Genomic DNA, 27,326 nt, shown 5'->3' with positions numbered 1-27,326 from the left:
TCCATTTTCAATAAAGAATACAAATTTCACATTTAATAGCGTGTATCTATTACGCTCACTGAAGCAAAATTATGCACAGAACCTGTCTATGATGATCCTGCTTTGTTATTGGCATGTAGGCAACCAAGCGAGATTATTTTTACATCCCCCGTGTGCCGAGACACGCAGCTTGGATGATGTGTTTATAGAGAAATACGGCGAAACGAGCGAAACCTAATAATACGCTCCAATGTTCCAACGCATACATATGTACATAAATATGTGAACTTCTAGCCGCCTGCGTCTTGTGCGGACGCATAAATAATGTGGTTGGATTGAGGTCTGCTGCTGGCGTCAGCACACGCAGCTCGATTTGCCGATTCAAGCTGAGCCCTTCGTTGACAGCAGAACTTCCTAAACTAATTCAACATGTATCTTATTAGCTTATTGATCAAAAGCTGCTTATTAATTAATTAAATTTTACTAACACCGTAAATTTTATAAGAGCCTTTTGGCATTGAAATTTTGAATTTTTAAATTAAAATACTGATGGTTTTGGTAAGCAAAAAGAATTTATTTTAGTATACGAATTTCACAGCGCACTGACTGTCTAAAAGCACATTACTCTCTAACAACAATTTTATGGGAAGAATTGTAAAAAAATTGTATTATATTTATGAGCTTCAATCGTAAAACAAAAACCGGACATTGCTTTTAATAAATTCAAGTAAATTTAATTATGAGAAATTTAAAATAAAATTCTGGAGAACTGAGCTTGCACTTTAGTAAATTAAACTTTTCACAATCATAAAAATGCTGAACAGGATAAAACTGCCCAAAATAAAAATTTCTCAGTCAGTCTAGAGTGTGAAAATCATGACTAGGAGCAAAGATATTAAAAAAATTTAACAAAGCCATTCTGAAATTTTATTTCAAATTTGGTTTGAGGATCCTCTTATGTACCAAAACAACATTTTTAACGCAATCAAATACGACTTTGAAAAGTTAGCATTTATAATCAATTATTTTATTTTATTGTTTTATTAGCTGTTTTTTTTTAAATAATTTTAATTTGGAGCGTACTTTGATTAAAATAAATAAAGTTTCAGTGAGTTGTTCACTAGCACTGTGTGCCTATTTTACTTCCAACAATTTTTTTTACAATTGATTGTTCTGACTTTTGTTGGAGAAAAATAAATGAATCAATAAAAAAATAAAAATATGAGAATCTCTCAATCACGATATTGTGATTTATTCCTTGTTACAGTTATTACCCATTTTTTTTTCTTAAATAGCAAGAGCTGTGTTGTATTAGGAAACAGATGACCTGATAAAACCACACAACAAATTTAAAATTTACATATAGTAGATTAACTTGAATTTTTTATTTATTTTCATTTTCAAGCCACCTGTATATGAACTTTGATGTTTTCTACTAATTCCGTTCTCTCTAACGTTATTATTTAAATCGTCGGTTTACTGCTGCGTCAGAATTCTATTGAAACCCTAGTTAGAACCGCTTGCGTAAATTTGAATTTCACATAACCCTCATTCACACCCTTTTGCAAAATGTGAGTTTGCTTCGCACGTGCAAGTGCGAATGCCTAGAGTTTCCTTGAATGGGTGCGGCGCGCGCTCAATAAACCGACGTTTTTTGCGAAAACACTCACAATAAGGACTCCGGTGTAAACACATCCGTCAGGAGAGGGTCGCTGGCTCGTTTCGGCTGCAAACACGCGCGGCCAGTATAATGAAGATATACAAGTGAAACTGCGAAACGTTTTCTTTGTGCTGCGTGGAAGCATTATTTCCTGAAAGCAGAATATATTGCAGGGAGGGGATTAAGATTCTGCTTCTGGGCTCATTTGAACTAACAAATAAACGTTCACAAAGGAATAATTAGCTTACAGTATCCAAATATGAGAATTTGTTGGAATTGGATTTATTTTTATTAAAAAAAAACCAAGATTGTAAATTAGATCTAATAATTATATTTTCCTTATTAACGTGATAGCTGGAAAACTACCGTAATTTTCGACTTTAAATGAGTTTTTAAAACACCATAACAAATGGTTTTTTCAATTTGCTTTTTTAATTAGCGTTCTTTATCTAACAACACAGCCTTGTTTTTGAAAGTAGCAAATTTTTTCTGAATATATACAAATTTCTATAAATATCAACAACTGTGTTGGCAGTGATGAGCAATAATTTTTTTGCTCAGTTTAATAAACTTTTTATTTTTAAACTCCTCAATAAATTTTTTAAAGTCTAATTTTTGTGTGATAAAATATACAAATAAATGTTAATATAATAAAAGAAAGGATTATTTGGAATTATATAATTCCTAAAACGCAAATTGCAACTATAATTAGTAATTGTACCTCGTTTTTTATTTTTGTTAAATTGGATTCTTTTAAATTTTTCATTCAATTCATCCTGTCAATTAATATATTGAAAAAAATTGAGGCTTTCGCGAATGATAAATTTGCACTTGACCACATTTTTCACCACATTTCCCTTCGCGCCAACATTGCAAGGAAGCTTGTTGCTAGCTCAATTTAACCGATTTCCACATCCACGAGTGATTGAAATTTGAAAGAAAGGAAGAGGGAAATTTGCATAAAAGCGTGTTCAAATGTTTGCTCAGTAGTCAAACTTTGCTTCTCTCTCAAATCCTATCAACGTTAGAGTTTAGCGAGCACTTTCTTAAGTAAAGAAGACATAACTTGACTTTGTTTCTTATCCCTGTAAATATACATAAGTGTACTAATAATGTTATTTAATCACCATCTTCTAGCGTGCAAACGAAGTCATCCTGAATGATTAAAACGCAACAAACACAAAGGAGAAAGAAAATGTTTTTCACGGAAAAGTTCTATGGAGCACAGAGAGACGCTCATTTTGCGCACGGCTTGTAAACTGTCATCACCACTCAAGCAGAAGTTAATGAGTATATTTGTTCCTTTTGTTTTAAACTCCAAAATTGTGCTTGAATGGAAGCAAAACAAATGAATTTGCAACAAAACGTGCGGGATCATGGCGTTATCACGAAGCAACACCAAGCGTGCAAAATTATCTGGAATGAACAACACGCGCCTTTGCTTTTTGCTGAGTGCGGCAATAAATAACACTGGAAGTTTCTGTGACGCATGGCATCTTATAATTAATGACGCCAGGTTCACCTATCTGGAAAGAAGCGAGGCTGATAAATGCCTCTTGTATATTATACGCGCCGTCATCCACGAAAATGGTTTTTTAAATGTTTTCGAGCGCCATTCCTTTTTACCACTTCTCATAATTTAGACAAAACTGGTCTATAAGCAAAGTTTTATAACATGAACTATAATTATGCTTTTTTATAGGTTTATTAATAATTTTGGTACAATAGAATAAAATTATGTAATATGTATTTTTATAAACTTTTATTTACTTGATTTTTGTTCCGTTTTACAAATATACATCAACAATAATTACAATAATTTTTCTATTTGTCAATTTTAAATTACTTGGTGAATTCTAGTTGCCTCCCACACAACTTTGTATTCTGAAAGCCTAGTTAAAATTGCACATTTGGCCCATATAGGTATCCTGTTTTTAAATCGCATTGTGATTGGAATTTATTTTACCTAATTAATATTATGAGTAAAAATTAGTTGTTTTTTTACTTAAGTCTGTAAAAGTTTGTAACTAGAATTCACGGCGTCCAGAAATATCTTTTTTTTTCTCCACTCACATAGCCATGCCAGTTTTGAAAGTAATTATCACACTTATCACATTTCAAGACAACTAATTTGGCTTTGGCGAGTTTCTGTTTACAAAAATTATATGCCATTGGGCCGCACAAATTTTTAGTATTTTTTAATTTGCACAAACATTTGCAATGTTGGTCCATCTCAATAATGAATTCTACTAAAGAATATCTGTGAATTTTTGGAAATTTTGGATGGATGAATGACAATGATGAATATCATGTTCCTTTGCATATGAAAGCAAATTAAAATAAAGAGGTTCAAAGATGGATTAGGGAATTAATACAATTTTTAGACCTCTTGCGCATTCTGTTATGAAGGCTGGCTCCCAGCAAGACGTTGCATAGCTTTGTTTGACACAAAGAATGTAACAGACAGAGAACATTAAGTTTAATTTGTTTTTTCCCCATTCATAAAGCTGTCTCCAAAGCATTAATTCGAAATGCACAGTAAACAAAACTGCAAATTTGCTCTCTCTCCGTGTCTTTTGCTGTGGAGCAGCGCTGGCTCTTTTATTACCCAAGCGAAACACAGAAAACATAGAATCCGCTCTAAAGTGGCTTTCTGCCACTGTCGATGAAAGGATTTAAAACATAAACTAATGCACACTTAACATTCCCTGCAGTATTTGGAAAAAAAATTGTTTGTTGTTTTACACTCTCTTCCTCTTGCACGTCAGCCGCGGCAAGAGATTTGCCAGGAACAGCGTTTATACATTGAAACATTTTTAACATTTCAGATTTTTTCAAACGACGATTTGATTATAATGACAATCAGAGAAACATCGAATTGCCGATAAATCATGATTTTTCATGAAGATGGAAGGAAGTAAATTTAATATACAGTGGACCAAAGATTAAAGATAATAACAACAAACTAGAAATTTTTGCAACAGAATAAAAATAATTAGAAAACAAGAAGCCGCATATTAATTTATTGAATTGATTGAAATTACAGAAATTTAACGTTGGAGTAAATTTGACTTATTTATTGAGGTCAAACTTTGCATCAATTTCAAGTAATTAAACAGCAGCAAAAATGGATATCTTGAAACAATATTTCGCTACTCAAGCAATACATTTAACCTATACTTGAGATGTACAAGTTTGTCCGTTGCGACTGTGTTTATGTATATAAGAAAATGCAGATGCCATTATTTAATAGCTCTCTATAAGATGTAATGAAATAATGAAGAATCATCTACTCTTAACATTATTTAAAAATTTTGTATTATATACTTTTGAAAAAATATTAAAATAAATATTCAAAAAGAAAAAAATACTGAAAGAAAACTTAAAATTTTCTATTTTATGAAGCTTTTTCTGCCTATAAGTGATTCCCTTCATTAATTAAAAATGAAATTCAAACCGGGAACAACATCTTTGTGCGTTGACTCAAATAATTCTAGAGGAAGCAATTTCAAGACTAACCTAAATTTGTGTGTGTGTGTGTGTGTGTGTGTGTGTGTGTGTGTGTTTTTTTTTTTTTTTTTTTGCAAAATGAGTGCCAATTTAGGTAATCACCCTTTCCAGCCTTTTGCAAGACCAACCAATACAATATTTCTGCTGTCGTGACGTTAAAATTAATAGTTTAGCAAATCATGTTTGCTTCATCTGTTCTCTTACCTTTAATGTATGAATGAATTAGAAATGAAGTTCAAGCAAAGTTTCTGTTGCCAGAAGACCATAATGCATAAATAAGCGGTGACAGACACGTCGGCAGGAAGGCGATCCAAACCACAACGACGAAGGTGAAGTCAAACAAAGCGGTGTTGTCGTATGTCTCCATTAAAATAAGTTGAATCATTCTGAAGCAAAGCAAAAACAGACAAAGCGTTATTCATGATAGTTAATTAAATCTCTTAACTTGCTTAATTTATAAATAAAGCTAGGTGGCAAAATTATATAAAAGTCTAACTTGAATTTTGTCGGCATCTCCCTTTTTTCCAACCAACGCATTTTTTAGAAATCTCAATCATTAATTTTTATGGCAGAATTACACGATAGCGGGTTGATTGATGGTGATTTTCTCAATGGGTTTTGTGAGTTTTTTATAAATAAATAAAATCCTGCTATATACATGCTTTTTCTAAAACAATAAACAACTCATGGCATCCATTGAGAAAAAGTCTTTAAATTAAAATCACCATTAAAGCTTTACGGCAAATTTAAAAGAACTCACAGGCAGATAAAAATTTAAGAGAAGAAACTGAATAGTGTAAATTAAAATGTTTATTTTTCCTATGTCAATAACAAAAAATGTTGTGGCATAAAAAACGCATTATTTCATTTTGGAGTTAATTTTTGGAATTAATTAACTTCATGTTGGATTTATTTTATTATTTTACAGCAAAAACGGAAACAAGCGACAACGGTGCCCGTGTTTCATTACTTTTTATTTGAAGATGAAACACGTCAGAGACGTAGGAGGTGGAATCTAACGTTGAAAAAATTAAAAGTGAATGCTAAGGTAAATTCAAATTCTTTAACATTTCGTTTATGCTTTAAAGCTTATAAAATAAACTTTTTCATTCGTGTGCCCCAACATAAATAAATAAAGTAAAAATAGTGTAATTTACATATGAAAAACTCGATATTTCTCAAAATGTAACCACTTTTTATCAATTTTTCATACTACCCGTTCATTTTTTCTTAATTCATTTAAGTGAATGTTGGTATAAATATCTTGGCAAGTTCATCAAGTTATTAATTATGTACGTAAGTGAATTAGCTGCAGCACACAATTATTCATCGCCGCTTGCAAAGGCGCCACTCGTGTTCTACATGTGATAATTTTCCAAATACAGATTGTATATATACACGGGGCAAGAGTGTGGATGAGTTTTTGGCGCTGGAGAGCTCTTGCATCATCTTTTTAATTAGAGCGCTCCTCCTTGCTATTCACATTGCTTTGAATTTGCAAAAGTTAAATCCTTTCATTTTTTGAGCCACAGAGTGGGCGCGTAAACTTTTACAGCCCAGGCATCAAAGGAGACAGGCCTGAATCAGGTATAATTTAATCACGGAATTTCTTTTGAGAAATTTGAATCCTTCTCTCATGAGAAGAGGTTTTCTTTCCAAGTCCACTTTGAAAAGACCTAACTGGACGACACTGGACGGAGAATAAGAAGCCAAAAATAAATATTCTGCTAAAATTAATAAATTAATCAAAATTTTGATCTTTTTTAACGATAACTTTTTCCCTTCTGGATCGGAAGCTTTTGAACTCGTTATGATAAATGAAGATTAAGGAAAGTCTGTGCAGCATTTTATGATTTTCTATTATTGTGGGAGGTCATGCGTTTTTGGTCGTCAATTTAAGATTGAAGTAAACCAAGATGCACTAACACAAAGCCTAGTTGCTGAGTTATCTCTTGAAAATAAAAAACTGAAAACTTCCCTTCGACTCTATGGGCGTATTTCCGCTTAAAGGTCTGAGTGTGTTTTTCATTCTTGGTAAAAGTATATGAAACTCACGACCTGCTCTGCCTTGGAAAGTTTCTCTCTAATGAAAAAGAATGATTGCAAAAGACCTTTTCTAGAGCTCATTTCAATTTGCACTCTATACGCAGGAAAAAAGAGATAAAAAAGGAATTCTTTTCCCGATACAAATCGATGCAGGGAGGGAAGCATTGTTGGCAGATTATGTTGTTTGGGCTTACCTGAGCACGGCGAGGGGACACAGGCATATGGCGAACACGGCCGTCATCATTACTACGTACTTTTGCGTTCTCTGCTCCGTCATTACATCGATTTCCACAGCCGCGGCGGCAGCGGCCGGAACCGAGCATTCGCGGCACTGATATCCAACGCAGCCATGTCTGTAAAAAATATTTCACCAAGTAAGAGCTTTTTTACACTTCTAATATTTGTTATTGAGAAAATCAAGAAGAGTCTTTATTTTTTAGCCCAGGAAAGTACGTAACAAGGAGGTAAGTTTGCAAAATTCCCAGAAAATAGAATTTACTCCCAAAAAACTTCTCCATTTTCCATTTCTTCGGAGGAAAAGAGGCAAAATATTATCTGAAGAGTAACACGCGCGGTCCAACATCCGTATTGTATTATTTTTTCTTGGCGGTGAAGTGAAAAAACAAATTCTAACTTCATTCAATGAACACAATGAGAAATTTTTGAAGGTTTTCTCATTCTAGTGAAATGATATATTTTGGAAAATTTTGTAAAAAGTGGAATACTCTACCACGCATATAAAGTGGCTTTTTGTTCAATCTCGCTGCGCAAAGAATGGTAGCATAGTGCGGGGCAAGTAAATGTTTACTCTTATAATCTAAAATCGACTGGGTGATTGATTTGGGGAATGACAACGTGAGAAAACAAAATTTGATTTAATAATGCAACGAGCGTAAAGAAGGAAGGGAGGCTACAAAAATTTTCCGTTGCTATTTGTGTTTGAGCACATTAACGAATAAGACGACGTTATGCTTCTACTGTAAACGAGCACCAGGGTGCTGTGTTTAAGCAGCCGGCTTTGTTTAATCTCGTGGCTCCATAACTGAAATGGCACACTGACTACTACATACAACGGTGATAGCATTGGGACAAGATTAAATATTCTGGGTGAAATAATAGATTGATAGCAATATTATTAAAAACTATGAAGAAATATTACAAAATAAAAAAGTTTCAAGAACAATTTAGAAATATTTTTATCTGGCAATTGAAACAAAATGTATTTATTTACATTAATTTTGGCTACCTTAAAAATTAAGAATACCATATTCACTTCGGAATTGAAATATTTGCAGCATGACTGTAAAAGTTTATAAAGATACTTATTTCTGGCCTCTGGGTATAAACATTGCAGGAGTTAATGAAGTTTTAGCAAGCGGAAGTAATTTTTCCATCGTATTGTTCACTCACGACTCCAAATCAACTCTTAATGAAAATATCAACAAGGATTAAAAATACTCATTAAAAATTTTGCACTCATCGAAAAAAAATTACAATCCTTATACAAATATATTCCTTGTTTGAAATATCTTTCACATTTCCTAGAATTGACATGGCAAGTCCCATTAAATAGTATGAAAAATTCTACTATACAATGATGCCTGTGAATAAATAAATATTTTCAATATGACGGGAAACTTCTGCAAAAACTGGAAACCTTCAAAGGGAGAAAGAAACACTAGTGATGCGATGCGTAAGAGAAAGCGAAGGAGATTGAAATCGAAATTCAATATATAGTGAGGAAAGAGGAGATGGGGCAGCGAAATTGACGAGCTTGACAGGCATGAAAAAAATCACGCAGCCTATCTCTCCTTTTATGAGAAATATAGGGCAGGTTATTTTTCGAGCAATTTGCACCACACAATTAAGGTGCACTCACCCGTTGGATGGCAGAGTCACATCTCTGATGGGCGGCGAATTCATCAGGTTGGCTGCCAGCTGGGTTTTCAATTCGCGCGACACGTTGATGTGGAGGAAAGTGACGATAGCCATCGGGATCACGTACCTGCGAACAGCAAATCGGATTAAGAGCAAATTCTGATTAAATTCAGCGTCGGCCCGGAGCACCTACATAGCAATGAAAAGACCTCGGGTGTACTCTTGCATGTCATGTGCCAGATTGACGGCGCAAATGCCGACCCCGTCGAACCGCTCGTTTTTGTACAGCAACTGAAACAGAGTCACAAAACCTCGTTAGTCCATCATTTTTGGCTTCTGCTGACAGTGCTGACGCGAGTAAGCACCGCCAAAAACCAATTTATATCGTGTTTCCAAGTAAAGCCAAAAACCCCAAACTCTAATGATGTCTAATGTGTAAGAGAGCTTTGAAGTTTATGGGCGCGTGTGCTTATCACACCCTGTCAACCGGTCTTAAAATAGACATGTGGGAATTAGCTTAGTTTGAAATATCGATTGGTTTATTACCCTCGAAACACGGCAAATTAACCCCCAGATTCCATCCCTAATTATAATTATACACGGTTTACGGTAATGTGATTATAATCAGGAAGAGAATGATTGGAATTTCATTATTAAAATCAATTAATTATCCTTTGATATTACTTCAAACTTTTCAATTGAAGTATAGGATTCTATATATATTTCAAAAATAAAATTTTAATTTTGTAAAATTTTCACAGTGATAATTTGAATTATAAAAATTGAAAAAGAAGTAGTGATAATTTGGATAATTATTTGTTTCAAAAGGATTTCTTTCATTTGCTATGGTTATTCTTTTAAAAGAATAGAAATTCTTTTGCCTTCTCTACCTCCAAACTTAACCCATAAAAAGATTTTATCATTGAATAGTTAAATTAATAGCGAATATATTCCAAAATATATTATTTCAAAACTTTGTCTAGATAGATCATACAAGAAAATAATAAAGCATCTGGTTTCCAGCTATTATTAATTTAGACAACATATATACATTAGTTTGAAGAAGTTGACACTCGAGGAGATATTAATGCAAATGAAGAGATTGGGCTTTTTCGAGGAAAAGCCCGATCTCTTCATTTCCACGTACATTAGTGTTGTACAATTGAAACGTTATAATGATTACAAAAAGATAATGTCAATGGAGCGGTACATTTTTTTTTGCATTAAAGAGAACTAAGAATTGTAATAATCAAATCAACCAGTATGTACCAGATTTTTTTATTATTGACATATTGACTACATTGACGTGGCGCAATGCTGAATATAAATCATTTACTGTGCAAATTGATTTTAAATTTACCGGAGCACACTGTCAGTATAATAGTGTGAGCAGAATAGCTTAAAATTAATAAGCCGATGATATTGGACCCAAGAGAGAATGATCCTCATCAGAGTTGAAATAACAAAATTATTTATCACTAGATAGATTTCCCACGAGACTTGGCCAACGTGAAACTGCAAACCCCGCTTTATAAGCCTGAGTTGATTTTCACCTTAATTACGAAAGTGCTGTGATGTTTTGCCATGGTAACAGTCGTGTATAGGTTTTGCTACATGAGTGACGGCTGCGAGGGCCCTCGCATATCTGAAATGAATTCCCCCGGCTTGCGGATTCCATTTGGAATTATTATCAAGTAATTTGGCATTTTGACGTTGCGCAGCATCCCCACGAGAACTAAAGGATCTTTTTCTTGCGTTCTCCTTTGGAATTCGTTGATATCGAGTGGATTCCGGTGAAAAACACAAAGACCAGTACGTTATTCCAATTATTACCTTCCATTCGCTCTCTTTCCGAATCTATACAAAACCTTGAATGATCTATCAAAAGCGTTTGACGTCTCCGCGGAAAAGCATAAAGCTACACCCACTCGAAAAATATAAGCTCTCATATACACATTTGATACCCACAAAGCATTCTGGAAATAAACACGTAAAATGGTAAGCCTTTTGAAACCTGTATTAGTAAAAAGGAGCATGCTCATCTTGTCAAATATTGGACGCCAACGCAAAAACAAATTTTGAATACCACCAGAAAATATAAGCAAATATATTCAAGATAGGTACCTAGCTACTGGTACCTAGTGAAATGAATGCTGCCTTGATAATAAGAATAATAAGGAATAAGGAATTGACATGACAATCAGACTTTCTCTTGTTAATGCTATAATTTCTCTACTATATCAAAATAAATTTAATTTGTTCAGACCAAAGCAGTGAGAATATCTTTCAAAGAGAAATTATAATTTATTTACATAGATGGGTGCGCTCAACAATTTTGCGCTCGCGCTCACTGGCAACAGTGCACTCGCGCTCTGCGCTCGCGCTCAACTTTTTGAAAATGTTGCGCTCGCACTCAAATTTTTAAAAACTCACGCTTGGCGCTCAAAAATAATTTTATCCGAGGAAAAAGTGCGACTTTTTAGAACATTTTTTAATATAAAACAAACCATCGGCAATTAAAATGATAAAGTTGAAGTAAAATTACCAAAATTGGGACCAGTTTTGAAGATTTTTGGTATAAAATCACTGTTTTTCGTTAGAATTTTTGATCAAATTTGGGAATTTTGCTAAAGGTTTGAGCGCGAAATGAGCGCAAATGAGCGCTGCGTTCAGCGACTAATGCGCTCGCTCTCTGCGCTCTCGCTCATGATTTTGAAAATCGTGCGATCGCGCTCAGAGCGCATAGTGCAGAGCGGAGAGCGCGCTCTGCCCAACTATGTTAATTTTTTTTTTTTACATCAATGACTATATGAAATCATATTAATTCAAAATTTAATTTTCCTAATGCCTTAATTGAAGAAACGATCAAATAAAGCGGTGCCATAGTGTACCGTTAATGATGTTACAAAGGACGGCACAAGTGTTTCTGGATCTAACCCAAAATAATCCCTTGCAACATTGCTTAGCGCTACAAGATCAACTTAATTAAATGAAATAAATTTGCTTAAGTCGTTTTTCGAAAACTTTTAATGACCTTTTATTTGTAAGCCAACATGGATCTATAAATGAGATTTTCAGTTAAACTTTAATAGCTTGAATAAAAAATAAAAAATAAATGTGGAAAAGCAGTTTTCATAATGTATTTTTTTCAACATGAAAGAAAATTTAAATTTTAAATCAAGACTTCATGAAAATTAATGGAGTATTTTTTTCTTTTTCATTATCACTTTACTAATGGTTCAGTGAAATGAAACACGACTATGTATTGAAAGTAAAATACATATAAATTATATAAATTATACATCTCTCACATAATTCCTTGATTTTGCCTAATTATTCACATTAAAAACGTTTATGAGTAATAACAAGAAAATTAATTTTTGTAAAGAAGAATTATTACACACCATGAAAATTTTTAATTTTTTTGAAATCTGTTTCCTAATTTAAATTTCAAAATAAAACGCAGGCCCTCTCGAACTATGTAAATTGAAATGAAATATGAAACGCGAAACCCATTTATAATCATTCTAGAGAAATTTCGTGTTAGTATGAGCCTTTATCAATGAAAACTTACCCCTAGGTCGAGATATGTGGTGTAAATAGGGTAGGGCATGACGACGAGCAGGGCGCCAAACCAGATCGCCAGACAACAGGTTATGCTTGAGAAGCGAGATCGCATCGGATGGAGGATTTTGCGGTGCCGGTCCACGGCGATCATCACCAACGTGAGCGTGGTCACGTGAAGCGGCATGTCCTGCAAATTATAGAAGACACGTGAGCGTGAAATCGATTGCAATTGCGAAAGGGCAAGCATTGGAACGGTTCTCGCTATTTTCGCGGCAGATGTTAGGGACCAAAATAGCCTGTTTAGGCAATTACTAGAGCCCCGTCAAATGGTCTAACAATTCAAGTGTATGTGGTTGAAACAACCTAAATTTAGGTGTTTCGGTGTTGCTGGTAAATGTCAGTAAACTGATTTTGCAAAATCGGATTAAAACTGTCTGAGCTATTTTAGAACATTTTATGGTGGGCAGATGAATTGATAGGCTTAAGAAACAAGGAAAACTACACGTGAAATCAATTTGGTAAATGGTTAATATAACCAGTCTTTTAATTATTCTATGCGAAAAATTATTGTTTCAAAAGTTTTAATAGTTTTTTTTATAAAAACATTGTAAAAATTTGGACTAAAAACAGCATTAATTATTTGCGCTTGGCAAGTTCAATGCTAAGTTTATCAAGTTTTTTAAGTACAAACTGAATATGTTGATTGGGTAACTAATTTTTGTTTCATTCTTAATTTGTTGAGAGAACATGACAGTTTAAGTTGCTCGTTCTGTATTTTAAATTTCCTGCGGAACCTAAAAAGTGCTTCAAAAGAGATATAAAAATTCAATTATTCTTTTCACACGTTTCTTCTAGTTGTTACATACATACAAATGTTTTTAATCAATATTCTTAGGTATATGAGTAATGTGAGTAAAATTTTTAAGCCTTTTCCGTATTTTATTTCCTTACTTATGAGAAATTTCTTAAAAAATTTCAATTAGGAACTGTTAACGCCCCATTCTAATGAAACAAAGGTTTCCAAGTGCGTGTTTTATAACTGAAGCCCTTCAACATTTAATCAATAATTTAATTTGAGGACCGGGGTAGGTGATTTTATTCCGAGAAGCCCAACTACAATAAAAAATTCCTTCTTGGAACGCTTAAATTTACGATTTACGCAACGCTTGCAATGAGAAAAAAAATCACAAAATGAGGATAAAATAAATGTTGACAGTTTTAATATTAAGTACTATTCTTTTTGACATTGCATTATAATGTTTTCAAATAAAATCATTACAAGCTAACAGCAAGGGAGGTTATAGAATTTCCAATTATATTATTCTGATATTATTCAATAATTGCCTAAAATAGCTCCCTATTGTTGCAATGACTAAATATTATAATGCTACATTTTTGTGCATGTTTTCTGAGTTTAAGAACTATTTTTAAAGCTTTGGTTTGGATAAGCAGAACTCTCAAATTGGATCTGAACAAAACCAGCAACCCCGATTTTTACAATATGATTATGCCAATATGAGGTCGTTAAATGATTTGCTGAAGGCTATAAAGTGTTTTGAATGCTTTTTTGAAAGATCTTTTTATAGTTTAGCCCGCTCTTGTCGCTCTTGTTAAACGTTTTTTATACTTATTTGATGTATTACGAAGAATATAAAGTTTTGAGATATACATATTTTTTAATGTAATCATTTTGCTTATTAATGAGGTTTCAAAACATTTCCTAGGGGTTTTATAAAATTTAAAAATAAGTACAACCTTCAATCAATGTAATCATGTCAAAACACTTGATTTTGCATATCTTTGTGCAATATGTTTGTAATAATTGGAACCAAATTTATTGCCTCCATTAACACAAGGTAATAAACTCAACTGAATTTCATGTCCATAATATGTAGCTAATTATGTTTATTGAAATATCATAGAGGAGAGAGAGGCAATTACTGCAGCATAGACAATATTATACATTATTATTTTATCATATCATGTGCTTGAACTGGCACTTCCTTGCTAGTTGCTGTATGTATTGTTGATAAATGGGCCAAAATGTTATTCATAATTAAGAGCCTTTGAGTTCCTGTTTTTGTTTCCTCTCTACCCGTCCGAAACATATTGTGTGGTTTTTGGAATTTATCGCACAACGTTAAGGGGATCCTCTCTCTGTCCCCCTGCGAGGGATGTGGGTGGAGAGCAGCGGGCGGCAGCATTTCATATTACACGCATCTTTCGAGCTACCAAATTTCGCTTCCGCCTTTCGTCGTTTCATTTCAGAGGAGTGTTTAATTGCAAGAGGAATCGATTTTTACGCAACCCGCGCACTGCTCGGATTAATGGAAAGTATTATTCAAGCGCACGAGCACGTCGCAAGAGCTCAAAGGACAGCAGCGTCGTGATTCCCGACGCGTTCTTAATTTTGATTGCGCTGCAAAGATATAGGTTTCGTGAATTTCTTGAGATAGAAACAGAAATGAAAATTCTTCAAAAGCAACAACACGAAAATTTTGTATTGAATATGTTTCAAATTTATAAGGAATGTTCATGTTTTAATAGATCTTTCATAAATTAAATGGAAATTAAAAAATTTAAAGCGATGAGTTTCAAAAGTGTTTTGGAAAAATGAAAATTACAAGGATCTGTATTTTTTTACCCTCTTAATTTTACGTTCTCATTTCGCCGCTCTCAATAAAATAAATTTTGGAAATAAAAGTTTAGAGAGCGGATTTCTAATAATTTTTAATATTTTTTATAAATCTTGATTTATATTTCCCATTTAAAAACCAGCATACTTCACTGAAGATTTGTTTTGAGCAGATAGAAACGGCGCAGTCTCACTATCAAACATTTTACAAAAGCAACCAAAATTAAGATTCTTCCACAGCCACTCGTTTCCTTTCGTTTTAATTGTTTTATCTCACCAACTTGCTCGTATGTGCTCATTTAATCTAACGGAAATACGCAAATTACGGAATTAAACTTTTACCACCTACAAAATTCCTCTCAGTCCGCATTAAAAGCTTCCCACACGCGTTTTAATTATTTTGCTCGGCGGCAGAGCAGTCCAACAGAGTGGAAAATAAAGCTCGGAAATTTCTGCTTGTCATAGTGTGGATCAAGTGAGCGTCCGCTCGGCTTTAGTTGTAAAAAGAGCACAAACAAGAATAAAAATGTCAAAACAAAAAGCTTGTCAGAAGGCTTTTCTCCTTTTTAAACTCCTGCGAACCGTATGTTCAACAGAATTTTGCGTTTTGCCTTCTGTTTGATTTTTTTGCATGGAAATACTTTCATGGTAATAAAATATAGTAGACAACAAAATATTTTGAACGGTTTCTTCTTTTTCATATTTGCCATTTTTATATTCAATAATTATGTTTCCAACTTTCAAATGCGAGATATGAAATTCAAAGTGAAATTTCATACCACCCTAAATAAATGTGTATATTTGAAATTTGTATTGAACCATAATTTTAGGCGCTAATCAACAGCCCGTCAGTACATTTTCTATACTATATATTCCGGTTGGGTTGCGGCAAAAACACGACGGACCGAAATGCTTATATGAAATTGGTTTATGATAGATTTTCAATTTTCGAAGTAAATTATGACAAAAAATGAACTAATTTTCCTCGTCAATTCACCGCAAGCCTGTTTAGTTCCAGCAAATTAATTCGTGACAAATAAACAATCAACAACCTGCATGTATAATCCCACTCGAGCTTATAAAATAGGGGAAAAACAATCAATAACCATCAAACATAGGAGGGTATACACGACAATAATATTCATTATGTAGGAACTATGATCGCATCATTTTTGTCATTAACAATTTTCATTCTGGTAACAAAAACATAATTTGTTATGATAAAAATTTAAAGTATTTAAACCATGAATAATGTAAAAGAATACTTCGTAATAATGTCCTTGAACCTTTTAATGAAAATTTTTCTAGAAAATATCTCCGCAGTATTTAATTCGTGAGAACAAATTTAAAAGAAAAAAAACAAGATATATAAGATTAGGGCTAGCCTTCTGCAATCTCAAAAAAGGGGCACAGGTCGATGAGATACATTGTCTGCGCTGGCTCCATAAAAAAAGAATTTGCTAAAAGACCATTTCATTTTGCTAGAGCAACTTTGAACTACCAAGGAAATAAGTATCTTTATCGAAACGTTGACGAGACGGAACACGAATGTCAATCTGGGCTGCAAATCCAGAGCGTATTTTTCCGTTCTTTGCCCGTCATAATTTTTGCCCATTCAAACAATCTTTTTAGAAACTGAGAAGGAAACGCCACTTGCGGTTTGTTATCAGAAGCGAAAATAGTTTTTGCCGGCGGTGAAATGCGCCACCATTGATTTGCACTGCGTAGGCGAGCAAAGAAAGGAGTGCGTATGGTCTTTCGGCAAAGATATTTCCCACAGTGGATTGTTTACAGATGAGCTGCCGTCAGCCTAGCTTGCCTTAAAAAAGGGTCCAGAAAGAGGCAGATAGAAGCACTGTTTGTCGTGGGTGAAAGGATTTCCGCGTCGCAATTCTGCTGCGCTTTAAAAGGCAAACTCGGAAAATCCGATTACATTTGGATGCGCACATACATGTATTTCCAAAGGATATTCTGCAATTCTATTTTAGCTTCCATGTATGTACATATTTACGCCTTTAGGGAATTGACTTCTGAATTCTAAATCTTGACATGGTGTGTATTTTTTGAAAGAAAAAATAAAAATCGTGGCATTAATTTTTTTGTTTCTTGGCTTTTATTGATTTTTAAGGCGAGAAAAAATAATCTAAGTTAGTTTTTGCAACTTTTTTATTGTTTTTTTTTTTTCATGTCCCTTAATATTGAGTAAAGCCCTCGCTCAGTCATCAAGTTTTAGAACTCAAATTGTTGAGGGAACCTCATTCAGCCACACTAAAACGCTTCGAAATTGCCTTTGAATCGGAACTTTCATATTTTTTTATAATTATATTTTGTTCTATAGAAAAGTGATAGTTTACATTAGCGTAACAAAAACTAATTTATCTAAAAATTATAAAATTTTATGTGATTTGAGTGTGTTAGTGTTCCAATAGCAGCTAATTTGAAATCAAAAGTTAGAAAAGTCAAAGCTCAGCTTTGTCCGTTCATAATATAGAGCTTGAAACATAAGAGGTTATATAAATATGTGAAATTACTTCTAACTTGGTGACATCAAAGCGGTGCTCACTTCCATCGTTGCTGCAATTTAATAACTGTCTCATAGTAGCTGGGGCTGTGCAGGTATGTAGTGAAGAGGAAAAGATGATGATCGAGAGCGGCAATAAATTCCGCAAGCCGCTCAATTGGTCGCGAGAGAGCACGAAAGTCCTCGGCATTTCCAGTTTCATTGTGCGCGCTCTCGGCGCCCACTCGCATGTCACCCATTGTAAAGAGGATTTTTCTGCGCTCCAATGTATATATGTGTCATTGCTGACGAGTTAATGCCTATTGTGTGCTTTTTCTTTTTGAGAGAGAGAGAGACACACACACACACAAGGTGTGCACATTGTGCCGAAATCTTCTTTGACGCACGCAGGACAATTGTTTCAGCCGAATGGGCCTAGCGCTTGTCCTTCCTTCATTGTTTGCGTCGCACGCAAAGTGCGAATAATTCAACATGTCACCTTCCGCTGGCAGCAAAAATTCAGCGCCTCGCGTGGTCATTCATCCAAATCAGAGGGTTTAATTTTGAATGAAAATGTCTGCGGAGTGACTTTTACTCTCGTCACTCGTGCAAGCGGAGCTGAAAATCGATCTCGGGCAAGCAACGCACACCATGTCAAAATTCCGGTTTCGACCCTCAAATTTCAAGCATGGCGCTGCGTGACTCAGAAGCTGCAAAAAAATCAAGGGGTGCGCAGCAAATTTATGCAAAGGCGCACGCATGTTGTTTGCGAAAAATCGTTGTTTGTTTACAAAAATTTAAATAAGAAGCTGTTTAGCTTTTTTTTTTGCCTTTTTTGCGTTTTTTTTTTTTCATTATTTTGGAAGTATCTTACTTAGTTATGACACTTCTGACTTATAATGATATGCTGCATTTTTATTTTTAAATTTTGATGATGGACAAAGCAGGAAGTGGAAAATTCTGGCTTTAATCTACCAAAACTTATTTTCTTTTATTAACAAAAATAAAATGAATTTAAATACTTTTTAGAAAGAATTAACGCATGCACGATCATTTAAATGTTTCTTAAAATATCGCCACTCATTTACCAAGATTTTTACAATTTTTTTCTAAAATTGTATGCGTTAAAAGATCAAAATTAAAATCATATTTAAACAAAACTAACCAAACGTAATTTTTTTGTAAATTTTCATAATTTGGTTTGCATATAAATTTTTTAGAGAAAACGTTAGCATTAGCACTTGATGAATAAAAAAACTGACATTGTCATGAAAAAATAATTTTTTATTCAAATTTTCAAGCGCTGCGTTTTCTCTTGAAACAATGTGGCAGACGGTAACCAAAACTGACATGGTCATTTGTTTATTTTCATTAAATTATTTTTTTTAAAAACCCTTTTATTTAATAAAAAAAATCCCTGTTTTTTTCACTTTATATTCAAATCAGATTTTTTGTAACCAACATTTCATTATAATTTTTCCCTGTTCATTTGCATATAATATCAACTGTCAATTTCAATCAGGAGATAAGCAAAAAGTTTGAAATGAAAGCTAAGCTGTTATTTCTGCAATTTTTCGACAAATAAAAACTGACTTTCTGGTCTTGTGTAAAAGCGGCCCCTCTCACTCTGCTCTCACCCATGTGATTTGCATACTTTTTCCACATTGATCTGCCAATGCGTGTTACCGCTCTTGGTGATTCTACCATCCCAGTTGTGTACTAACAAATAAATCATGCGTAGTTTGGTAACCACTCGGGCAGAACCCGATCATGTGCTTGTGCAAAATATTTGAATTCGGGCACGTCATCAGCAACAATCCGTTTACGGCGATATCATTTAAAAAATAGAGGATTGAATAATTTGTTCACGTTTCATTTTGAGGTTATTCAAATTTAAAATATGTTTCCAGGAAAACGTTGCTCTCTGTGTGTTTTTGCTTGGAAGGCCCACTTTAATGAGATTTTGATGGTTTTCGGAACAGGGTGAGGAAAAACTTTTTGTCATCTTGTAAACAACCGCAAAGTTTTGCCAATTTTCCTCCACACTTTGTCCTTTAAAAAAAGCAGGCAGAAAGCAGCAGCTGTTGATCTTGATGGGTTTTTTCTATGAGATGAGAGTATACAGCTGCTACGAGATAAGCGTCCTTTGGGTGGCAAAAAGTTTCCACCAACCGCAGTTTTCGGGCAATTATCGAGTGCGACAAAATGATTATTGGAAAGTCTCAGAATAATGCACCTTTCCAACACCTGCTGAGTTTTTTCACCATTTTATTTATCGGTTGATGGCTTTGTACGTGAATGACGAAAAATATTTCATTTTCTTTTTTTAATCTCTGCAAAACGCTGTTTTGGGAGAAGAATGATATTCAAAATAATATTCCCTTTGAGACGTGTAATAATAGCAATCAAAAGGGTATTTCATTTTTGGACCATGATTGAAAAAGTTGTATGTCGATATGAAGCGCCATGCTTTTTAGCATTTAATCATTTTGCAATCACTTTTATGCCAAATAGATATTAAGCGTTTGAAAGCATATCGGCAGTTCTTTATGCAAATATTTGATTCGCCTCTCTTTTCATTTCAGTACGTTCCCATCATCACTGATGGCAGCATCATTGATGCTCTTCATTGCAAACACATCAGCCCTTTGAGCACAATGGATATTGGCTGATTAATTTGGGAACGGCAAAACGTGAGCGGAAGCACACGCAGATTGGCGTATCTGCGCTTCTGAAATTTGACACTGCTAATGACAACAAAAGAAGATATACGGACCCATCAGCATGAGGATAAAATACATAGCGTCAATCAGTTTGAATCTGCCCAAAAGTCGTAAATTATTTTCTATAATATGTTTATCCAGGCCATCATAAAGATTACGATTTGTATACGGTGGATATAAATAAAATAAAAAAATTCATATCCTTCTTATTTTCAAAGAACTTCTCTGTTTACAACGAAAAATGCTTAGTGTTTTTCAGTAAAAATATATGTTAATTAAATATTTTATATCTAGTTTTTTTAGATTGATTATTAAAATAATCCATTATTTGCTAACTACAATACATATTAAAGCTAAATTACGTCAAAATGTTAATTAGTCTAAGCACTATATTAATTGAAATACCCTAATGACCCCGGTTAAAAAATCCTGCTGATTCAGTTTAATTTAGCGGACAATGCGTAGCTGGCAAAAGCTGCGGGTCGGTTGGCATTATGGTATGGGTTTAAAAACTATTGCTCGCTTGCTTTTGAAATGCTAAACCGCATGTTATCATGTAATGCACTCTTGCTGTGAGAGAGCACTGAGCTGTTTAATTAAAACTCAATTATGGTTGTACCATAAGCACGTATATTGTAAAATCAGCTCTTTTGATTAAGGCTAACCTCCATCAATAACTACTCAAAATTTCGCAGGTTTGAAATTTTCGTAAAATATAATTATGCAAAAGGAATTCTCTGCGCACACTATTTATTTGAAACTGGAGGCGTTGGACCACAAAACGAACTTAATTGGAAATTGCATGATCGTTAATCACTCTGCTCTGTCTGGTATTTATTGATTCTAAGTAAAAGGTTTTGTCTTGTCAACACGCTTTTTGCTTTGAAGTCGTCAAATTATTTGGAAACTCTGTCAACAATTTCTTGCTATCACAAACACACTTTATTGATGGGATTTCCAATTTCACCACACTGGCCTTTGATCAACAAACGCTCTTTACACGCGCACGCACAGGAAAATACGCGCTTCAACCACCCTATCCAGGTGTTGAAAAATTAGGATTATTTGGCTATGAAAAGCGTTCTATTAAATTACAATTTACAAATAATGTGAGTTCATTTTAATTATTTTTCATATTTCCTTACTTTTTGTGTAATTTAAATCACAATATGATATTTCAATTTTACAATTAGATTGTTTAAAAATATTAGAGAAAATTTTTATCAATTGGAAATAATTAAAAAAAAACGTTTATAAAAAAATAGTAAAAACTCCAAGTCAGATGAAATAGTATTATTGAGAAGTCAAACCCCATATTGAGTATTTTTATTTTTTGAATATGTAAATAAAATAAACAACCAATTAAAAGTAACAATAATAGTATTGTTTTGCTATACTATAGGTATTTTTGAAAAACATAAAGACAAAATTTCAACCCCAGCTCAAGCAAAGTTGTGTCGAATAAAGACAAAACTAGACAACAGAAGCAACCTGTGATCTGCTGCACCTAAAGAAGGATTTTAAATTATATAGATTACAAGACTCAAAAGTCTTAGTGAGTATTGATTTTTTCAAGAAGGCGGAGTCTAAATTCCATTTTTCATGATCCTAAACGTCGACCGTTTTAATCTAAGATTTTCTTATTTAAATTTATTTCATTTTTTTCCTGTCAATTTTACCTTCAAATGCCCTCTTTAAATAAGTAAATTTCTTACCTGTAACATTGGCAGAAGGTAGCAGAATGTGGAGCCGAAAACCCAGTTGTGGATGAGCAGAACCGCCAGCGACGCCGGCAGCACCAGGAGACACTTGACCACATCACTGGCGGCCAAGTTGACCATGAGTCCGTGAAGGGGCTCCTTGACACTCTTGCGGAGAAGAAACACGATCATGACCACGTTGGACAGGGTGCCAATGACCGTCAGCATCATGTAGAGTGTCACAAACAATGGGTAGATGTTTTCCATGGAGAGCCGCAAATGTGGACTCTGCAAGAAGAAGATTTATTTGCTGTCAAAACTTTTTCCCGGTCATTCGTTTGAATCATCTAATAAAATAGTTGTGCGTTGGCTTCGAGATACGCCTCGCTCAAACGTGATGAATCGGTCTGGCTGAAGTGATATTATGGTGTGTGGGATTGTGTTTGCCTTCCTCCCTACTGCGAGGGTGTAAGTGAGCCCTTTTTGTGTGCATAGAGTTGAAAGAGAAATTTCAAGTGAGTCTGACCAAATGGATCCCGAACATTTGACTCATCTAATGAAAAATTAGATTTGTTTCAAAAATCTCTCTGTATTTACTCAGCGAAAGCTTTTTAACGTTAAATGCTTGGTATTTGCGTAACATTTGCTCTTTTTAAAAAGGACACATGACCTTTAATTTACATCACTCAAACAGAACGGGTAATTATTTAATTTGTAGGGCTTGACTTTTTAGGTCTTCTATTGCTCTGTCATTATATTCTCCCAGCATAATTGATTTTTTCCTTTTTCTATCAAACATACACAATTAAAAATCAACTTGCTTGTATTTATTTTATGTTATAGGGCTTTATGTAAAGTTTGTAAAATAAAAATAGCCAATTAATTCTCAAAATAGATTTGGATTTTTTTCATTGTTATTATATTAATCTCAACGCCCACTCACCAGCTCAAATTTTCATGTTTTCCTCCCGTTTCATTAAGGCAGTATATCAAAAATAAAATAACAATAGACTGCTCTTGACAGTAAACCATTAAAGAGATGGCTTTGAATGGAAAATATGGATCGGTTGCATGGCTAATGAAAAAGTTCATAAATGATTTAATATGAAAAAATATTAATTCCACATTCTTTTCGTTTAAAAATATATTTTTTGCAAAAATGAAAGTCGATTATGAATATATTTAAAAACATGGAGGAGCAGAAATTTCCAATTAAAATGTGCATTACATCTTTTATGTTAGGTGAAAGCTTACAAAGGAGGAAAAGCTTTTAAAAAGGATGTAACAAAGGCTACCTTTTGAAACTACTTGACTCATGCTATTATGAATGCATATCTTTCAAAGGAGTATGAACTCTCAATAATTTTTTTTTTTAAATAATCTGTCGATACCAAAGCATACAAGAGGCGCCAAGTTTATATTATTTTGCAAGAGAAAATCTTCAATACACAGCAACAATCTGAATGTGAAAAAATTTCTTTGTCGGCAACAAAGCAAGCATCTACTTCAAGCAGCACAGAGACTTGTGAATGAAAACTGAAAGGCGCTGTCCTATTTTCTAAAAGGCAACGTAGAACAAGCAACCTGTCCAGAGGGGTGGGTCAAAAGTTTTCAAATAGAGGATAAAGTTTTGGGGACCCACAAAACAGGTATCAGTGTAGTTGTGAATAATGCATGAGGAGGTAATATTATATTCACCGTATTGGTGATTTTTTTTAGGTAAGAAGCTTTTGCAAAAAAAAAAAAATATCTATTGCAGAAATATCTAAGCAAAGTAAAAAGATAAATAAATCAATATAATTATTTCGTTCAATTACAACTAATCATTTCAGGAAACTTTTAATCAATTACCAGTCGTACATCTTCATGCAAAACGGATAAATTGCTTTTTCTTCTTAGAAATATCCCATTTTGGCAATTCTTGCTTTAAGATCATTTAATGAAAGGGTACATATGTATTTTGGTGCGGAAAAGTGAAAAGGTAAAAAACTGAATATAGACGTCAAAATTTGGTACTTCAAATCACTTTTATTAAATACAGGGGTTAAATTGTTTATCATTTAAATTAAATAAAATTATTTTCAGCAGCTTAAAATTATTAATTGGAAAGTTTCTTTTAAATACTTTGAAAATTTAAATAAAAGTTTTTCATTTTAAGTCACTCACCTTAAAATCGCGGGTGTTATTGCGTAGTCCCTTGAAGAACTCAACAAGTAGCTGATAATTCTGGTCGCCGAGCCGATCAAAGTCGGCCTTGGCGAGTTGCACGTTCATCTTCCTGGAGAACGGCAGCTTGGTGGCCGAAGCTCGCGCTGTCCCGTGGAACAGCACGAGCAAATGCTTGGTGGAGAACTAGGCGCAGGCGGCGAGTGCAGTCGCTTTTATAGCGGGGGCTGCGCATGACCTGCGATCGCACAGCCTGCGCCTCTCCTGCTCCACCTGCCTGCTTCGGACTCGCGTAATGAGCACCAACATAGGATTATCAGATTACGGACAGCCCCTTTAAACGCAAACGCCCGTTTCCCGACTTATATTTTTTATAATTCCCGCAGCACACCTACTTGAATAATTTGCGCTCACTCCCTCTCACTCTCCTGGGACCGATTGGGAGCGGACACAATGAGCCGGATAATTGAGATGGGAACACTCGATCCATCCTCTCGTTTGCCTTTATTGCCGGGCAAAATTTATTGCTCCGAAGTTGGGCCAGCTGGATCAAGTAGAAAATTCAAAACATAATTATGAGCTCCTTCATTTGATTTGATATACTACTTACTACGTCGCAAAGAATGTTGTCTATTCCGCACATAAATAAATTGATTTTATGCCAACTGCAAAGTAAAAAACACACCAGACTGAATTAAATGACCGATTTTTAGAAAAATAAATCAGGTTTGTTCAATATTTTGAAAATATTTTCATGATATTTCACGGCTTCTAATTGATAATTTTTGGCCAAAATTTTTCGATCGCGATTTTTAATGCATATATGGATGGCCCTTTTTGGAGATGATTCTATAAAATAATATGGGGTCCAAAGTATCAATCTCTAAAATCATTCTTATTTTTTTTTTAATTTTACAATCATATGAGATTTCTTTCATTTTTTTGAGTTCAAAAATCAGCCTGAAATTTTTGTCTGAAAATTTTAAAATTTTCTCTAACGTTAGTAGGTTTTATTATCCCTGTTTATTATATTTTGTTTTATATTTGTGATCAAATATGTACATATTTTTCCCCCTAAGATGAGGATAAATCAAGCGTTATTGTGAGGGAAAAAATAAGTACTATTTCAATGCACTGTATTAAGAAAATTTCCCACTTATTCTTGCCGAAAAATACTATATTGTACTATATTGATTATTCTCTATATCCTCTGCTAATTTCATTAACTTTTGTGGCCACAGTTTACATACATTGGTTTCATGCGCTTCATTAGTGCGTAAATAGTTTGTTATTTATACACGTATTATAACCGGCGGAGAGCTATCTATGCAACCTGATCGCCACGAGAGTCCTGCGAGTTGCCTACGTTCGTTAGCTGTTCTATTATTATTCTGCATGTTTGAGTAGAGGTAGAATCCTGTAGTACGCTTTGGAGAAACTTTGCTGGTTTGTTAATTTCCGAGTGTTCGTTGAATTAAGCGACTGTCCTCAAACCTCGAGCAAAGCTTCGGCAAAATTTGTGCATCAATTTCTCTCTGGCAAACGTTGCCATCATGCGTTTATAATGTTCTCCAACTTTCAACACAGAAGTGCTGCATTAATTACCTAATGGTGACGTGGCGCTACGCTTGCTTGAATTGCTTTGAATTAAATATCACTTTGGTTTGAAGTGGAGCAATACATTTGCAGAAGATATCATTATTAATGAGCCATCTCAAAATCTAACATATATTATAACTTAACATGCTAATACGCAAAGTGCTTAAAATATATAATTTATTCAAGATGTATCCATCTTTTAGAAAGAAGAATTCAATTGATAATGAGAGAAAAATTATCGTCAGTATCGTCACCCACAAAACTGGACAATAAATGAACGGTAGAATTTTTTAATCTTTTCAAATCGAATCTAAATCGTCGTGTGAACATTATTTTTAGGCAAAAGTAGAAAAATTGATTAACGGAAACATTCACATTCAAATTTTCTGTAGAATAAGTAGACGAAAAAAATCAAGTGTAACGAACCAACTATTAATCAATATTTGCTTCTTCATTCAGGATTAATTGTAATATCTTGCTGGAATTGAAATGAATTTCACGTCATTAAAAAACTCGCCATTGTAAGTCATTGTAAATAAAATATTTTATATAAATAACTAATGTCAATATTGCTGCATTCCTCCAATTACTATTCCGGTTTTATGATAGCAAGTAGTGATAATTAAGTGAAATATAATAGCTCATTAACGTATGTTCAAAGAAGCGCTCTTTCACTATACACCACCCACTGCGCAATTATCAGTTTTCTTTGAATTAATTATAAAGCAAAGCAACATTCTTTCCTTACTTCCTCCACTGTACTTTTCATGGAAACACGGGAAAATATATAAAAAATAAAACTGTTCATCATTATAATATTTCATAAAAATTGTCCACACGTGCACGTCATAACTTTTCGAATGCATTTTTCTTTTCAGTTTTACTTCATACACGTACAATTTTTTTTTATTCTTGCCACGGTCAAAACGACACGTAATTATAAATTAAAAATGTTTTTATAATTAGTTCTTAATGAGCACAAAGATCCCCAAGAGTTCATATATGCGGGTCCTGCACCTGAGTGCAAATATAGGTCGCATATGTGGCGAGGCCACGCGATAATGAGTCATTTTCATCAGGGGTGACTGCGAGCGAATGTTGAGGCGGGGAAGCATCCCCGTGCTCCAGCCGGCTCTTCTCTTGAAGCGGAAGAAGCAGGCAACGGCAGCAATTAACGGCTCGTATTTGCGTTTTATTTTTAGCCTTGTATACGTTATGATCCCTTGTGTTTTGCGGTCCTTTTTCAAAGGTCAGTTCGGCACTCGAAAAAAGGTCTCCTGCGTGTGGGAGGCTGAGTAATCGTTTTTTAATTCCATAAAAAATTATTAAATCTAAATGCAAATTCTAATTAATTAATCTGCAA

The 27,326-nt window shown here is 34.0% G+C and overlaps 1 protein-coding gene across 2 annotated transcripts; it reads right to left on the bottom strand.

Moving 5' to 3' along the window:
- Window positions 1–630: 630 nt before the first annotated feature.
- LOC132203108 (prolactin-releasing peptide receptor) lies at window positions 631–24,534 on the bottom strand. Of its 2 annotated transcripts, XM_059630605.1 has the most exons (8): window positions 24,365–24,534; window positions 22,214–22,486; window positions 12,648–12,827; window positions 9,267–9,364; window positions 9,075–9,200; window positions 7,390–7,548; window positions 5,354–5,535; window positions 631–1,790 (listed from the first exon to the last, which is right to left on the bottom strand). In XM_059630605.1, exons 1-7 carry the CDS (start codon window positions 24,470–24,472, stop codon window positions 5,385–5,387), a joined length of 1,095 nt encoding a protein of 364 aa, XP_059486588.1. In that variant the 5' UTR covers window positions 24,473–24,534; the 3' UTR covers window positions 631–1,790; window positions 5,354–5,384. The 2 variants fall into 2 exon arrangements, with proteins under 2 accessions (XP_059486588.1, XP_059486587.1); XM_059630604.1 differs by lacking the exon at window positions 631–1,790 and having other exon boundaries at window positions 3,421–5,535.
- Window positions 24,535–27,326: the final 2,792 nt, after the last annotated feature.

Source organism: Neocloeon triangulifer, unplaced genomic scaffold, assembly GCF_031216515.1.
Source record: "Neocloeon triangulifer isolate White Clay Creek 2 clone unplaced genomic scaffold, ASM3121651v1 ptg000017l, whole genome shotgun sequence".
Lineage (NCBI taxonomy): Eukaryota > Metazoa > Arthropoda > Insecta > Ephemeroptera > Baetidae > Neocloeon > Neocloeon triangulifer.
This window is presented reverse-complemented; position numbering and strand designations above follow the sequence as displayed.

Excerpts from the sequence above, each read along its gene's own strand:
- LOC132203108 (XM_059630605.1), bottom strand. The coding sequence starts at position 24,472 with ATGAACGTGCAACTCGCCAAGGCCGACTTTGATCGGCTCGGCGACCAG. Across the intron at positions 7,549-9,074 it reads GTGACTCTGCCATCCAACGG|ACATGGCTGCGTTGGATATC; the intron begins GTGAGTGCACCT and ends TATTTTTTACAG. Across the intron at positions 5,536-7,389 it reads TGTCCCCTCGCCGTGCTCAG|AATGATTCAACTTATTTTAA; the intron begins GTAAGCCCAAAC and ends GCTTTGCTTCAG.